The sequence below is a fragment of the Alligator mississippiensis genome, chromosome 4 (assembly GCF_030867095.1).
Source record: "Alligator mississippiensis isolate rAllMis1 chromosome 4, rAllMis1, whole genome shotgun sequence".
NCBI lineage: Eukaryota > Metazoa > Chordata > Crocodylia > Alligatoridae > Alligator > Alligator mississippiensis.
Genome location: NC_081827.1, coordinates 160785715 through 160803001, shown reverse-complemented (window position 1 = coordinate 160803001; position 17287 = coordinate 160785715). Strand labels below are relative to the sequence as shown.

The following is a 17287-nucleotide window of genomic DNA, read 5'->3' as shown; positions in this document are numbered from 1 at the left end:
AAAAATATTACAGCAATATGTTACTGTTTACATTCATAAAACATGTAAAAAATTAATAAATAAATGGGCTAAGTTAATGAGCCTACATCAAAAACTTTGGGTTGCAGGCCATATCGGTTTTTCCTATATAAAAACATCATGGGGCAAAACATCTTACTTCTGAGGTTCAGCTTTGTAAGTATGGCACAACAGGTCATGTACTGCATTAAAGGCTTGATCCCAGTCCTCCCCTGCTTCTAGTCAAGATTTTTTTACCTGACTGCATGTCCAGTGCTGCCTGCAGTTTGGGTGGGCAATAGATTGCATTGGCTGTGGTCCGTGCAGAGGTTAAAGCTGCTCTTGCTTTTGGCAGATTGCTGAGGGCATGGTATGTTTTGCTTTCCAACAGCTGCACTTCAACCAGCAGAGCCTTATCATCCATCTTTTTCAACTCACGCAGAAGCTGAGAGCCTGGCCAGAAACAAGAACAAGAGCCTTTGTAACTTGCTCCAAATAGCTCCTCTTTTTGGCCAGCAGCAGCAATTCAAGGTCATTGTGGACAACACCCTCTTTCCCCAAAAGGGTGCTGTTTTCTAGGTATGCTTTCAGTGGCTCAGGGCCTAGAAGTATCCAGGGTGTTCATGCCAACACATTTTGTGGTTCCAAGAAACAAAAGGACAGAAAGTAGGACTAGACCAAACTGTTACAAAGTTGGATAAGCTCAAGGGAAAGTTCTGTATTCTAGGGCAAGCATTACTGATGGTGCAAGTAACCGTGGGCAAGCCAAGCATGAACATTTGCAGGCATAAACTTAAGTCATTTACAGCAGGTGGTGAGATTCAACCCATCTTTATGAAAAGGTTCCTTGGGTGACAGTATCAGATTCAGGACAAATCTTTGAGCAAATCTCAAGTGCTAGTCTGAACTTCACTTTCTAGAAGTGACCAAGGCTTCTTTTGACTCGCTTCCAAATTTGAGATGATGGGGATTTGTTTTTTAAATCATTAAGTAGTTATAGATTAAAAAGTAGATGCTGCACATCCTTTGCCTTATTTCTTCATAGGAAGGGAAGACCCAGGAGACTCAGATGAACCACCAGTTCAATGCTGCTGAGTACAGAGGCAAAGAGCCAGCCAGTAAAAGCAGCTTTTTCCCCTCCCTTGACCTCTGAATTAAAGAAATATCTTGATGTAAGAAGAGATAAAAACCCCATCCTATTGCTATCGAAACCAGCAAAGCATGAGATAAGAGCTACAGCACCATCAGCTTGAAGAGAATTTACCTCCTCTTGAACCTTGACTTCTGAAGCCTGTTTTCCTTAACTCCTCTTTAGGGGCTGCAGAGACCTATTATTGTCCCTCCCCCAGCAGCAGACAAATGTCACCCCTCGAAACACGTTATTTCCATGCTCCATATTCCCCATGTTCCATATGTACAAGGCTGAGCAGGATGCTGTATACACACATTTAGATCTATAGGTAATTATTGTTGCCTTTTCAAAAGCACCTAAATGACTCAGCAGAAGTCTCTACTGACTTTCTATGGGCTTTTCTACATACACAAGTTGTGCTGGGTTATTGAAGTCAGTTGAATTAAAACATTTTAACTTTAATGTGCAACTCTCATCAGTTTAAAACTAGACAGCATACAGACCCAAACTATGTTGATAAACAGATGCAACTTTGATGTCTGAACTGTTTCACTAAATATAGAAGATTTCTAAAACCTTCTGCTCAGACCATGCCTAAGTTACACAGGTGACTTAAATTCTACTCCTACTAATCGGAAACCAAAGAAAAGCATAGTGACTTGAACAAAGTTATCATACTGAGTGCATAGCAGAACTAGAAGAGAGCTCAGGAGTCCTGACTTCCATGCCACAATATCATGTTACCAGGACAAGGGCCTGCTAGATGTAGCAATTATTTTTGGCCTTACTAATACTTTTATTGATGGCATTTCTGAAAGGACCTAGAAGCATTAGACACCTAATTCCACAGGTGCCTTGAAAAATATTAGTATTCTCTATTCAACTACATCTGATTATACTTTGCTTAAAAATCTAATTGAAACAAGTCTATGGTGCTAGCAGTGGAAAAACAGAGCTTTGATTCAGGCCAGAGGATTCCAAGTCTTTGATGCCATTAACTTACCAAAGTATATCATGTTACAAGGACAATTGGTCATTCCCCATATGCACCTCAAGCTTAAATTTGGAAACAATGAACTATCGCCACCTAGTGGCAAACTTACCTAGCTGCAATGCCTCTTGATACCTCTTAGTATCGAAATACAAAGACACCAACCTAGCCTGGAGAACAGAAAAGGAACTGCTTTGAGGAGAGTCAGAGAAAGGCAGCATAGATTTATTTTGCAAAATGATATGGTATTCTTATTAATCTTCAGATTTCACTAATTTAGGGTGTACAATGCAACACACTAACCCCAGATATTGTCTGGAAATTCTACTGGTTCTGAATAAAAGTTATCAAGCTCTCTCCTGTCAAGAAAAATTTCTTGCCAACATGCCCCCAACCAGGACAACTAGCCTTAGAATAATCATGTAGATTTTCGTATACACAAAGACCTGAGCAGGAAATATTTAAAAATACAAAATCCAGACAAGTAGAAAAGTTGCCACCAAATAGAAAGTAGATCCACACGCAGCCTACCTCCAGGGCCTGGCGCAGGAAAGTTCTCTTCTCAGATTTGGCCCATTCAATACACTCTAAGCACAGATCAACCTAAAGGGAGCAAAAAAATAAAATTAAAAGCCCTATACCTGCAAGCAGAAGAGTAAGATCATATTGATCCAGATTCGTTAAGTTATTCTCTCATACACAACAATGACAAAACTGAAATAAGTCTGATGTGGATGTTGTAGCCCTGATTGTCCAGGAAATGTGAGCAAGGTAAGGGTCTGTGCAAGTAATATCTTTTACTGGACCTTCAGGTGACCTGAAGAAAACTCCACTGCATTCAAAAGCTTGTCTAAGCCTATCCCAACCATGCAGTTGGTCCAACAAAAGATATCCTTCTTACAAATTCTTGCCTCTCACAAAACTGAAATAAGATGTTTAAACGAATTTCTATACTACTGTATAAGGCAATACGGCAAGTTTGGCCAGGTAAGACAAAATACCTGTGCTTATCCATGTTGAACAGCAAGTTATCTTTTCTTGATTCATTTAAGATAATAAGTAGCAGCCACAGATATAGAATTTGGATTTTATCCTTGTATCTGCAGTCAGAACATAATCCAACATTAGATACAATCTGTTCTTTGCTATTGCTGATCAGGATACTGTACTGCATTGAAAAGAACAAGCAAAACTAAAATTTACTGTAATGTAAGCTTTCTATAGTTAAAACATGGTTATACTAAAGACAGACATGTCATTCTGACCCCGCTTTTTTTAAAACAGATCTGGCTTACATCTACCAGTCAAAGATTCTCTTGCACTGGGATACAACGATGTATTCTTCTGACATGCAAAAAATCACCAGCAAGGAGTTTGTTAGCACCTTGCTAATATTCCCCCTTAGAGTTGCTTTTTTGTTTGAAACAAAGATGTCTGGGTTCATCATAACATGAGCATAAAAGAGCTGGCTTTTGAATTCAGCTAAAAGGGCAGTTGGCGACGGATAGGAGGGACAAAGCAGAGCTCTTAAATTAGTTTTTTGCCTCCATATTCTTGAACCCAGATCTAGACAAATCTCCCAAATGCATTACTGACAGAAGCAGGAGAAACACCAGCTCACTAACTGTCAGTGCTGACCTAGTAAAGAGATATTTGGAGGGGTTGGATGCGTTTAAATCAGTGGGACCGGACAAGCTCCATCCAAGGGTGCTGAAAGAATTAGCCAGTGTCATAGCAGAGCCACTGGCATGACTGTTTGAGCACTCCTAGTGCTCAGGTGAGGTCCCAGAGGACTGGAAAAGGGCCAGTGTGGTCTCTCTTTTCAAGAAGGGGAGGAAAGAGGATCTGGGTAACTATAGACCAGTTAGTCTCACCTCTACCCTTAGGAAAATGCTTTAAAAGATTATCAAGGATCACGTTTGTAGGAGCCCAGCGGGTAATATAATGCTGAAGGGCAACCAGCATGGGTTCATGGCATGTAGATCCTGCCTGACTAACCTTGTTTCTTTCTGTGACTAGGTCACTAAAACTTAGATGCAGGAGTTGAGGTAGATGTCATCTACTTGGACTTTAAGAAGGCCTTCGACACTGTATCCCATCCTATTCTTATAAGCAAATTGAACGGCTGTGCCATAGACGATTACACAATCATCATGTGGGTGGCGAACTGGCTTAAGGGTTGTACCCAGAGTGGTGGTGGACGGGTCGGTATCAACCTCAAAACGTGTGGGCACTGGGGTCCCCCAAGGCTTGGTCCGGTGCTGTTCAATATCTTCATCAGCAACCTGGATGAATGCGTGGAAAGCACTATGTCCAAATTCACAGATGACACCAAACTATGGGGCGAAGCAATGACACTGATGGGAAGAAACCAAATCCAGGCAGACCTGGACAAGTTAGAGAAGTGGGCAGAGAACAACAAGGACAAGTGCAAGGTGCTGCACCTAGGAAGAGGGAATCACCAGCATACCTATAGGCTGGGGGGGCGGGGGGAGAACGACACAGATGGACGGGGAATGGATGGACACATGACACGACGGACAGACACGACCTTCTCAGCAGCACAGCAGCAGAAAGATCTTAGAGTCACTGTCGACTCCAAGATGAATACGAGCCGTCAATGTGACGAAGTAATTAACAGAGCTAACCGCACTTTGTCATGCATTAGCAGGTGCATCACGAACAGGTCCAGGGAGGTAATGCTCCCCCCTCTATCAGGTCACAGCTGGAGTACTGCATCCAATCCTGGGCACCACAATTCAAGAAAGATGTGGACAACCTTGAGAAGGTCCAGAGGAGGGTCACTCGTATGATTAGAGACCTGCAGGGAAGGCCTTATGAGGAAAGGCTGAGGGACCTAGGCCTTTTCAGCCTCTGCAAGAGAAGGGGGAAGGGGGGGGCGAATCTTGTGGCAATATACAAATTCACTGGGGGAGGGATTGGGGGGGGGTGCAGGGAATAGGAGGTGCTCTGTTTACCAGAGCACCCCTTGGAATAACCAGAAACAACAGCCACAAGCTGATAGAGAGTAGATTTAGGCCATTTCTGGCCATCAGAAAGAGCTTCTCCAGTTAGGGCTGCCAGAATCTGGAAAAGGCTTCCAAGGGAGGTGGTGCTCTCCCCTACCTTAGGGGTCTTCAAGAGGAGACTGGACAAGCACTAGCTGGGGTCACATGACCCCACCACTTTCTCCTGCCACTGGCAGGGGGTTGGACTTGATGATCCTTTGACCCTAGCATCTATGAATCTATAAAAGGAAAACAGCACATTTTAGGTACCAATCAAGTCCAAGCTGTTTGTGTGTGATAACCTTCATATAGTAAAACCCTTGAAAGCACACGTGAACTAGGAAGTAGTTCTTAAGAGACTTAAGTTTTACCTACAAGATAAAGTTGGAATAAAAACTAAACCGCTTACTGCATTCTTTAAAGTTGTCCAGATTGCCCAGAGGAATAAAGAGGTTACATCCCATGCCAATTAGAACAGAACACACATTTCAGAGGGCAGGAGGTAGCACACTTTGCACACTACCCAAAGGTCACCAAAATTCAGTTGTCTCTGAACTGAAAGAACAGCTATTTAGCAGGTGCACTGCAAAGGCAGCAATTTATGGCTGCAGCAGTTGGCTGACTTTTCAGATTTGGGGGCGAAAGTTTCACAGAAGTCATCATGAGTTGACAACTCATTGCACTGTAATGTACAAAGATGAATTAGGCCTGGAAGCAACTTCTGCCCTAATTATTTGCTTACCAGGTGACAGGTTGTACTGTAGGAAGTGATGCACCACCCCTCTTAGTGTCTAATAGAGTCTCTATGTATATATTGTTTCGGACCAAACAATACTCTACTTAGAAGTAATAATTAAGTTTTTGTGACCTTCCTCCCAACTCTGCCTTTTCTGATTATAGCGGTAAATATTTTGATATAATGGAGTCATCTCTTCCTAGGAATCACTGAGCGATACTCCACCCAGCCAGACTATACTATTGTTTTGGCCCATGTCTTAATAAGAAAACCTCCGTCAAGTTTCCTTCAGAAAAGTCTCTCTAAATTCACTCATTCTCCTTAAACACCCTCTCCCTGTGTGTAAAACTCTATTCTCACGTTAGTCAAATTTTACAGTCAAATAGCACATGGCTGCTGATACCTGCCTGGTACACTCACAGACTGTATCAATCACTCATCCAAGAAAACTGAGCCTGAAGAAGAGAGGGAAATGAGATGTTTAGCTCAGACTGGGAAAGTTCCCTGCTGGAGAAATCTATTTGGAGGTAGAGAAGTCTTTTCATGGAAAAGTAAAAACCCCATTAATATGAAGCAGATAATGTTTGGCAGAGATACCATTAAAACTTACGGAAGGTATTAGAGAGGTAGAATAATCCTAAAAGTCAGGACCCATGGATTCAATTCAACCCTGATGCTGAGAATAATCATTGCATCTCAATTTCCCCATCTCTAATATGATTAACATTAGCCTCAAAATAGCATATTAACACAAAGTTTTTGAGGTCACAGCTAAAAGGTGATAAGCAGTATTCACAAAACTGCACCTATTTATTTAAACTCCATCTACCCTATGAGCTACCGAAACCTTGGCTATATGAAGACCACGGCCCTTGAATCAGGTATATTACACCTAGTGTTCCGCATTCTCAGTTTTTGTTTTAAAAAAATCTGGGAGTTTGAGGTTTACCAGGCTGCCCATGTGGAGCAGCTGGGTGTAGCACCAGTCATGAGCAGTAGGTCCCAGCTCTTCTGCTTCCAGGGAATGGGCCACTCGTGCCAATTAACAGGAATCTGAACTGAAAAAACGGGTGTAAATCAGTAAAAACTGAATGACTTAAAAAACAAACAAACAAAAAAAAAACAACTGGTAAAAACTGAGAATGCAGAACAGTAATAACACCTTTCACAGAGCACTGCACACTGATAGCACTATGTAAATAGGTTGAAACTGCCTGCCCCACTACTTTCAAATTTGGTTACCCTTTTAAAAGGAAGGATCACAAAGTCCCCACCTGAGCCAGAAGTTGAGCCAGCTGGGGTTGAATGGTGGCACCACAGAGACAAAGGGTTCTGTGACCTAAAAGCTTGATCTCAGAATCCAGGAAGCTGTGCTCTGACCTGCTACAAGCAGCTATGCCTGGACTGGCTGACAGTCATATGACAACAGCATAAAGGTAGGAGATCCCTAGTAAGACTTCTCTGTGGAATTCATGGCACCAAGTTAAGAATTAGGGGTGCACCAATAAATATTTTCTTGGCTGATACGGATAGCCAATTATTAACCAACCATACTGGCCAATGCTTATCCGATAATAGATTTACTGACATATATAAACTTTTTTTTGGTCTACTCCAGCAGCCTCCTGCATCATATGCATCAGCATCCTAACACTTAAAAATGGTGGTGGGGGCGCTTGAACTAAAGCTCATCAAATGAGTTTTAGTTCAAGTACCCCCACCACCCTTTTTAAGCACCGGGATGCTTTTAAGTGGAGCAGAGCCAAGCTAGGGCAGATGCAGGCTGCCCACTGCGAGCTTAGGGCCCTCCACTCTGTTGCCTTTGCCCCAGGAGCCCCACACCAGCCACGCACCCCCTGCCCACCTAGCAGCAAGGAACACAACTTACCATCCCACTTTTGCTACATGGGCAGGGGGCATGCAGCCAGCACAGGGCTCCCAAAGGAAAGGCAGCAGAGTGGAGAGCCCCGAGCCCACAGCGAGCAGCCTGCATCTGCCCTCACACACAAATCTGGGGGGGGCACATGCATCCCCATGCCTCTCCTGAGGGGCGCGTGCAGCAGTGGGGAGATACCCCCCTGCCCCAGAAAAGCCGCCTGTAGCTCTGTCCTGATCCCTACCTTGGCCCCAGGTCCCATGTACTGCCCTGGCTGGGCAGCGCCCCCAGCTCGTTCCACTCCTTCTCTCACTGTGGGGGCTTGCACCTGCAGCCCCACACACCACTTTCCCTCCCCCATGCCCCATCCCCTCCAGACTTACCCACAAGGAGCTGCTCAGCTGTATTCCTGGCCATGTGCATATATGCGGCACCCCCTGCATCTTGCTCCTGGGAGCCCCAAGCAGGACCCCTTGCAGGCTAGAAAGCTGCCCACCATTTCCCAAGGGAACCCAGGCATCCAGGGTCACCAGCCCGGGGGGGGGGGGAGAGGAAACCAGGTGTCCAGGACCCTGGCCAGAAGGCATAATTATTAGTAAACATTATCTGCTATAATGGCCAAAAAAAGCCGATAACCAACAACGTCATTTCCCTTTTCATTGGTGCCAATCCGACAGGCACCCGATATATCAGTGCACCTCCATTAAGAATTATTTCTGACCTCTAGTGTGATAAGACTTCATAAAAAGAGAAATCTGTTTAATTCACATAGAACTATATAAGGCATACAATATTTCATTAACGGAATGTAATCAAATGAATTAAATGAGCATGTCTTGTGACCACTTAAAAGTGACTCTTCAGTATAAAGCAAAAGCAAGCTAGGTAGTGGTACTGTGAACCTGAGGAATGAGCTCCTGTCAGCATTTAAAGGGTCTTACTTCCTGTCCAGTAGCTGCCTCCATATCAAGAAACAGATCAAGAAGAGATCGGACTAAGCGGGCTGCTTTTGCTTTGCTGATGGAATTCAAGAAGGGTCGAACGTATTTCAGAAGTCCTCCAAGTTCTGTATTCAGGACAAACGATGAAAAAAAAACCAACAATGAAAATAATGTTTAGGCATTCAGAAAACAACACAACAGTAGTCAAGTTATAATGGGATTTAATAGGCCTGCATTCAGTAATATATATTACATTAACTACTTAAATTAGAGCAATCAACAGTGTTTATAGGACATTGGGGTAAACAGTTCCTGAGGCAGTATGACTTGTGATTAATCAGGGAACTGGGAGCTAAAATTCCCAGTTCTATTCTCAACTGTTGCTGACCCATTTTGTCACCTCAGGCAAATTAGTCAGTTTGGCCATCTATAAAAGTCTGTGTAATACTTACCTCAAGTTTGTTTTAAACCTCTTAATGTTTGCAAAGGTATTTGTGATTTTTGATTTTAAAAAATTATTGTTTACATTATTCAACTATATTGAATATTAATTTACTGGTTTAAGAGTAAATTAAGTCTTCCCATCAACATCAATAGGTGAATCACACACTATCTAGCTGTCAATGTGGAGAAACGTATTAAAAAAAAAAACAAAAAACCATTGCACACTTTCTATTGTATGCATTACTTGATTAGTTCTTACTTTGTTAATCCACTCACTAATCTGCCACCCTGCTTATTAGTTTTATCTGCATTTATGCTTGTATGGCACATTTCAATTTAACATAAGGGGCATTATGGAGCGAAACATGCCAAGACAGATCACTTCTTCCCAAAAGGCGATGGAATGTGGCAATGAGAGCATTCAATCCTACACATTAACACCACAACACTTTCAGAAAGGAAAAAAAAGACATTGTATCCAAATGAATTATGTTGGAAATTGGGGGGGGGGGAGAATATTTACCCATACTAAAATCTGGCTGGGACAGAAAGCTAACAGTCCTGCCCATACAACAAGCACCTGGGGCCTAGACTGACAGGCTGTTTTCACTTCTGTTTACCTTCCACCTAAAAGACAATACTGGTACTTCCAGCAGCCCAGCACTATACCAAAATGTTGACTCAACAATGACTCAGAAGGAAGTAGGGCACCTAATGAGGTCATTGCAACATACTTCCTGCATAAAGTCAAGTCTCCCATCCAAGTCTGGGCTAAAAGTGTTACTGATTCCTTGTGGCATCCAACAGAGAGACGACAACACACGTGCAAGGAAAACACCAGGAATTAAAGGAGCTGCACAGTATACTTCCAGCACAAATTCCAATGGTCCCTAAATACAAGTCCTCAGAATTACAGTAAGAAAACAAATTATTTTCTTCAATGACTTTTCAGATAAAAAAGCACCCACCACAACAGCAGCAAGTAAACAATGATCCTCCCTGTACCATAGCAAATTAAAAATAAATTTGCCAGATTGTCCTTTTCCACTTCTCAAGCCCTGGAGTACTGCATTCAGTTCTGGGCTCCACAATTCAAAAAGGATGTAGAAAACCTTGAGAGTCCAGAGGAGAGCCACACACACGATCAGCAGACAAGACAACAGGCTTTAGGAAGAGAGGCTGAGAGCTATGGGACTCTTCAGCCTGGAAAAGCATAGGCTCAGGGGTGACCTGGTGGCAGCCTGTAAGTATACAAGGGGTGTGCATCAGGATCTGGGGGAACACCTGTTCACCAGAGCACCCCACGGGATGACAAGGTCCAACGATAACAAACTCCTCCAATTCAAGGCTGGACATAAGGAAAAACTTCTTTACTGTCCAAGCCCCCAAAGCCTGGAATAGACTCCCTCCAGAGGTGGCGCAAGCACCTACTCTGGACTCTTAAGAAACATCTGGATGCTTATCTTGCTGTGATCCTTTGACCCTAGCTGACTTCCTGCCCCTGGGGCAGGGGACTGGACTCAATGATCTTCTGAGGTTCCTTCCAGCCCTAACATCTATAAAATGTCTAAGAAATAACGAACAGTCGGATCTTCCTTTCCCAGTTGTGTCTGATCTGCAGAACCTCTCACTTCCAGGAAGTTATCAAGCCCAAGGATGTTAATTCATGTCCAAACAGATCTGGCATTCTACTGATGCCTTCTACACTAACTGTTCCACAAGTTCCTATACCGTGATGGCTTCTCAGTCAGAATACTTGGAAATGTTGATCCCTGGGAATGTTAGGGCCAACCATTCTGCCTGAGTGGCAGCAACTATTCAACTTCAGATTGCTTTGTGTCAGTTGCAACTAATGGTCCATTTGCCTTTCAAACCCTCCTTTCAACAAGATTTTCAGAGTAAATTGAAGACAATGATTTCCTTCTAGAAAAAGAAACATTCTTTTGGAAAGTTCAGAAAACAAAATCAATTTTACATTATTCATGTAAACTTTACTAACAGATTTCATTCCTGTTACAGACAGCCCACTGACACTGACTGCAGTCCTGAGCAGTTCACTCATGCTTAATCTGCAGAGAAGCCTAGGATAAAATTCAGATATACAAACTTAGCCCCTTACATTAACTCCTTTTGGGCTATTTCCCTCCAGTCTTACATGTAAGGGAAAATAATGCAATAGGTAGCTTTAGTCATCCACCAAGGACCTGGAGAAGACACAGCACAAACTATGCCGCTAAGTTTTCCGCAACAGAAACAAGTAGGCCTAAAGGAAGCCACTTGCATATTCCCTTTCAATTTGGAAAATAGCTTCACATGGAAGATGACAGCAGGAGAAAGTGGCAGCACCTTTCCCACAAAAATGACACACTACGGTGAGAAACAGAAACACCAACATCTCTCTCTCCCTTCTTTGGCCTCCCAACTCTCCAAGAAGCACCACAGAGGGAAGTTCAATAACCTCACTCTGGCCTAACTGGGGGGGGGGGGACACAGATTCTCAGAGCATTATCAACTCATCTTTGAAGGGCATGTCTTAATGTTCTCACTAGCAGATATCCTGAACATTTTGCAAATGTTCAGTGTTTCATTAAGTAATGTTTCTGACCAGAGCTGTCCAACTTCTAAGCAGCCAGAGGCCACAGCACACAGGCTGCATGCCCACTAAACCTTGCATGAAGGTGCATCAGGCAGGTGGTGGCTCTGTCCCAGGTTGGGGGTTACCTCCTGCCTGGTCCTGCCAGTCATCTGATCATTAGGACCAGGTATGAGAAGGGGACAGGATGTGGGGAAGCTTGGTGGCAGCACCAGCTGAGGTCTAACTCCCTTGGCCATGCCCAGTCCAGTATTCTGGCTACACGCTGCAAGGATCATCATCTTAAAGAGGTTTCACTGTATTACAATCTGGGGGCAATCCCATTAAGAGAGGGGCAGGCAACCTTTTGCAGCTCCAGGTCACAGTGCCCCACTCTGGGTAAGAGGCAGGCAGGCACTAGGACCCTGCTGCAGCTGGCACTCATCCCAGTCACAGCATGGGAGAGCACCCACAGTTGAACACCACCCCCACCACCACTAAAGCCCCACATCTGGGCTGGATTCAAAGGCTTCTGCAGGCCATAGGCTTGCTGACCCCTATACTGAGATGATCATACAAGGATAATTAGTTTATACCTGTATAAAGCCAGAGAGGACAAAACCCCCTAAGAAATGCAAGAAGTCCTAAATGAAGAGACCTATAATGTATGTGGTCACCTCTGCAAGCCTTATACAAGCGAGCAACGTATAAAATCTTTTTTTCAAGTACCTACAACTAATTTTGCTTATTTGCGCCCTCTTCTGTCAAAACAAAGAGAATGGCGTCATCTTTGGTTATGCCTTCAGAAAGGAATACTTTCACTGGTATGGAAAACCTACTCTGCTACCAGCTATATGCAGTTGCAAATCATGACTGGGCAAGTATCCAGAGTGTAGCTTCAACATTAGGTAAATGACAAAGCCAAAATATGCAAGTATTTAAAATAAAAGGCTAGGTAGCACACAGTGGTTTTCAGAAGAAATGAATAATAGTGGATTAAGAATTACATATTATAAAAGACTCTTCACCATTTATTTATAAATGGCTCATGTTAACTCCAGGGTCCTGATCAAACTCTAAAATTAATTAATTCAGATCTGCTGTCTTCAAGCAGTTTCAGTTTGTTAAAAGCATATACATACCTCACTTAAGTGTTCCTCCTGTTACATACCATTAAACAACTTCAAGCTACACTATGGTTGCCTATCTGTGATGGGCAAAGCAAACTTTGTACGGTGCTGGCGTATCAGCCTATAAAATGTTTTGACCACAAAGGTGCCCTAGAAATACAAGGCTATTCTCCAAAAAAGGAACTGTCAAACTTACAGTAACAAACATGCCGTCTTAGAACTGTCTAAGGAAAAAGAAGAAATGAGTGTAACGATCAAACAGACTATCAGAATCTCCACCAATTTTTCTCCTTTCAGGCATTCAAAATAAGACCTGTTCTCCTATGAAGGACTGGTGAATTTTCTGGGGAAAAAAAATGGTGTTTTACTGAATGATACTAACTGACAAAGACAGAAATAGTTTGTGACAAAAGGCTTGCTTTGACAAATTCTGTAAAGAGTTCTGAAACGTTAGAAGTGTCTTCAGTATTTCTAGTATGAAAAAAATATTTTTCAAGTTCAAGAAAAAAAAAATTTTTTAAAACACTTGCAGAATGAGAGGATCATTTCCTGCCCACCTCTGCTTTGATGTTTGTTCTATGGATCTATAACAGGGGTGGGCAAATATGGCCCGCGGGCCGGATCCAGCCCACAAGGCCCCTAAAAATGTAGAAAATTAATATTTCTCTGGCCTTGGTTCCTGTCAAAAATGACAGGAACCAAGGGCAGTAGGACCCAGGGGAAGCCCGGCGGGCTCCAACAACTGTGGGGCAGGCTGGCCCTGCCCCCTAGCAGGAAGCCCCTACCAGGGCTTCTGCCCTGGGAACACGTGGCTGCCCCGCACTGGAACCTCAGGTAGGGGGGAAGAAAAGAGAAGGGCAGGGAAGGAATGCAGGGTGAGGGGAAACGGCCCCTTCCCTGCCCTGTGGCCGGCACCCCATGGTGCAGCTACTCACAGCCTGCATGGGGCTGCCTGTGCCTGCTCCAGAGAGCCCTGTGCAGGCTGCAAGAGGCTGCAGCAGGGAGCGCCAGCCATGGGGTGGGGCCACTTTTCCTCCCGCGCTCAGCTTTTCCCTGGGCTCCTTCCCTGTGCGGAGAAAAGCAGCCCCTCGCCTGCCCCACAGCCGGCGCTCCCTGCTGCAGGCGCTTGCAGCCCACCTTCCCCACCCTGCGCTCAGCACCACCTTGTAACCTGGCCCTACTGCCAGGCTGGCAGCAGGGCCGGGTTACAAGCTGGTGCTGAGCGCAGGGAAGAGAGGCCCCTCGCTTGCCATGTGGCCAGCGCCCTGCACTGCAGCTGCTTGCAGCCTGTGTGGGGCTGCCTGTGCCTGCTCCAAACAGCCCCGCGTGGGCTGCGAGCGCCTGCAGCAGGGAGCACCGGCCACGGGGTAGGCGAGGGGCCATTTTTCCCTGAGCTCAGCACCAGCTTCTTCCCTACTGGCAAGCAGAGGGCCGGGGCCCCTGCCAGCTTGTGCTCCGCTTTAGGCCCCACCAGTGCTGGCCCTGGGACGCTGGTCCCAAGACATTGGGACATTAGTCCCAAGATGGTGACCAGAAGGCAGGGCACCTGTCAAGGGGTGAGGCTACCCACATGGCCCTCCACAGCCTGCCAAAACTGGTTAAGTGGCCCTCCGCCTGAAATAATTGCCTGCCCCGATCTATAAGGAAGATGCAACCAGTCAAATTGGACCCAGCACTTACCTTCAGCTTGTCCCGTCTTGGCAAGGAGCGATCCCAATTCCAGGATGCTCTGCTCTTTGACTTGCACTGCTTCCTCGTCATTTTCCTGGACATCACGCTTCACTAGAAGAAAGCGGAACAACTGCCTTTAACACCATTTCAGACCAGAGAGAATTCTCAACATACATTATTAAGTTGTTGCACTCCTTTCTGGAATCTAACAAATGTGACAGATAACAATGGAATCAATACAGTCTCCGAGACGTGGACAGCAGATTCTAAAATTTAGAATCTAAAATACTTATGCAACAGAAGTCTATAGAGTTGTTTCCTTATAAATAGTTCAATCCAGTTGATAGTTTTTGTGCCTGGCTGAATTTGAAGTTTTAATGCTTATTAAAAGTAGTGTCACTAGATACTTTCCAGCTGTTACAAGTATTGTTCCAAAGACAAACCCCTACTATTGCCTACAAGTGTTCTAACCAGCTACATAATTTGAAGCACAGAACCAGGCAAGATGGAACAGTTTAAGGGTTGGTGTTAAGGGGCCCCATTATTGCTACTGCACATAGTGTTACAATTATTTGGGTGAAGTTTAACTAAAGTAATGCTAAGCCAGCATGAACTCGAGAAATATAACCATGTCCAGCAGCATATCACACGCTGGAAATATTAAGTGCTATCTATTACTTTAGGATGAAAACTCAGCACTTTCACTGTAAAAGTTTGATACACTTCTGAAAAATACTTTGTTTAGACATGAGTACTTTAAAGTCACAGCTTTAAAGCATATAGGCATCAACTAGTACAGTAGACAGTATGTTAACTTTTAGCACACATCAGCATCAATAAGGCCATCTGAGAGATCTTAACTTCAAGGTCCAATACAGTAATAAAAGGGACATTTAAGTAACAAGCACACAGCAGTAACATGTTCAAAGCATGTCCCCCACCACAGATAGATCAACTGTCCATCTTGTTCTGTAGACATATTTGATACTGCCAAGTACTTGGGACAGCTCCCCAGATAGCTGTAGTTGCACTAAATATACCAGGTATTCTGTAACTGATGGAAATGAATGCCTCCAAAAAGTTCACAAAAGATCACCCCTCCTGTCTTATCCCCACACACACACCATCCCTGTTGGGACTCCTAAACTGAAGAGTTTTAAAGTATTTTTTCCAGACATAAACAGTTGCTCAAGAACTCTAGTGTATGCCTGCTTTGTTCGGCACACAGTACTACCAAAGTTCACACTTCAAATTATCATTTAAACTGACTGCGTTCACATTACCCAAGAGCTGACCCAAGTCGTGATGCATTTTAATACCAGAAAACAAAAATAAGTTCCCCAGCAGAAACATTTACCTTCAGGTTGATAAACACTATGGTATTTATGGCAACTACTACAAACCTCCCTAACCAACACAAAACCTGGATGTTAAATTGACAGACACCACTGAAACCTGGATGGGCAGGCAACGTAAACCAATTCTCACCAGTTGGCAGTGGAAATGCTGCACAACAGTATGAAGCAACTTTTATAGACTTTTTGTCTAAGAAATTACAGCATTTTCAATTGCATGTGGCATTACCATTGCATGGGCTACACAGTAACATCCCCATTATAAAACAATACCTTGCTCTGTTTCTACTAAGAAACTTCAAGCAGAGGCATGCAGCAAAGGAAGCCTCTCTCTCCCTTCTCAAGTTCCGGAGTAAATAAACACCGGACAAAGAGATCCTCTAGATCATTACTACTTCAGCAACTTTTTTGATTTCTCAACTCCATATCAGGCCAGCGCTCCAACACGAGGGTGGTTTCTAAGGCTGACTTCAAGCGACGCTTCTGACTCACTCACAAACGCACGCTTATATTTAGATGGCTTGGCATCTGATGCTGTCATTCTGCCTGCCCGCTCCCCAGATGTGACCAAGCCACCTCAGGCACCGTCCTCACCACCCTGGCACAGAACAAACACCATGTATGTGCCACCGAGTCTAGCCTCAGAAACCAGCGGCCCATAAAGCAAACCCCTGTTGCAGCCGCTCCCTTTCGCCCCGGGAACTGCATAAAACAGGCCTTGGGTTACTCTCGCCTGAGATGCTCCAAGGGGCTAGCGCAGCACCTGCACCAGAGTCACAGGAGCCCGCGCAAGGACACGCGAGTGACAAGAGCAGTTGCGTGCCCGTGTCCCTGCATCTGTGTGTGGGGGGACGCGTGTCACTGCCCCGGGGCCTGTCCTGTGCCTAGGGGGCGGACGCTGATAGCAGGTGTCCGCCTGTCCCCTACGGAGAGGGGGAAAGCGGCCACAGGGACGCCAGGGGAGGGAGGGGGCTGACACACGGGGATGCCGCAGCCACGGGACCCCGCTCCCGGGCCGGCCTGGGGGTGGGGGGAGGCTCCGCATGCAGCCCGCGGCCCCTCGTGCCCCCGCAGCAGGCGGGCTCGGGTGGGGAGGGACAGGCCCTGGCCCCGGCCCCCGGCACGGCTGCGGCCTGCCCGTGAGTCAGCAGCGGCGCGCTGGGCGGCGGGGCCGGGCCGGGGTGGCGGCGGGCCGGCGGCGGGCCGGGCCGGGCCGGGCCGGGGGCGCGGCACCCACCGATGGAGTGCAGGATGCCGATGGAGGCCTCGCGGTCGGTGGAAAGCAGGGACTGCGCGCGCTGGAACTCCAGCACCGCCGCCGCCGCCATCTTAGCCGCTCGCTCCGCTCTGGCCCCTCCCCCAGCGCGCCTCGCGGCCAGGCCGGAAGGAGCTGCCCGGAAGTTCCCGCCCCTTTTCGCCCGCGGGGCATGCCGG

At 45.4% G+C, this 17287-nt stretch overlaps 1 protein-coding gene across 1 annotated transcript in view; it reads right to left on the bottom strand.

Annotated features, from left to right (window-relative positions):
• The window catches only part of PSMD11 (proteasome 26S subunit, non-ATPase 11), a 30791-nt gene extending 13576 nt beyond the window's left edge, over positions 1-17215 (bottom strand). The window contains exons 1-6 of the mRNA XM_006268233.4: positions 17091-17215; positions 14508-14609; positions 8682-8806; positions 2652-2723; positions 2233-2290; positions 256-450 (exon numbers count right to left, since the gene is read on the bottom strand). Coding sequence (XP_006268295.1) covers positions 256-450; positions 2233-2290; positions 2652-2723; positions 8682-8806; positions 14508-14609; positions 17091-17181 — 643 coding nt within the window. The 5' untranslated portion in view covers positions 17182-17215. The remainder of the gene's footprint in view (positions 1-255; positions 451-2232; positions 2291-2651; positions 2724-8681; positions 8807-14507; positions 14610-17090) is intronic.
• Positions 17216-17287: the final 72 nt, after the last annotated feature.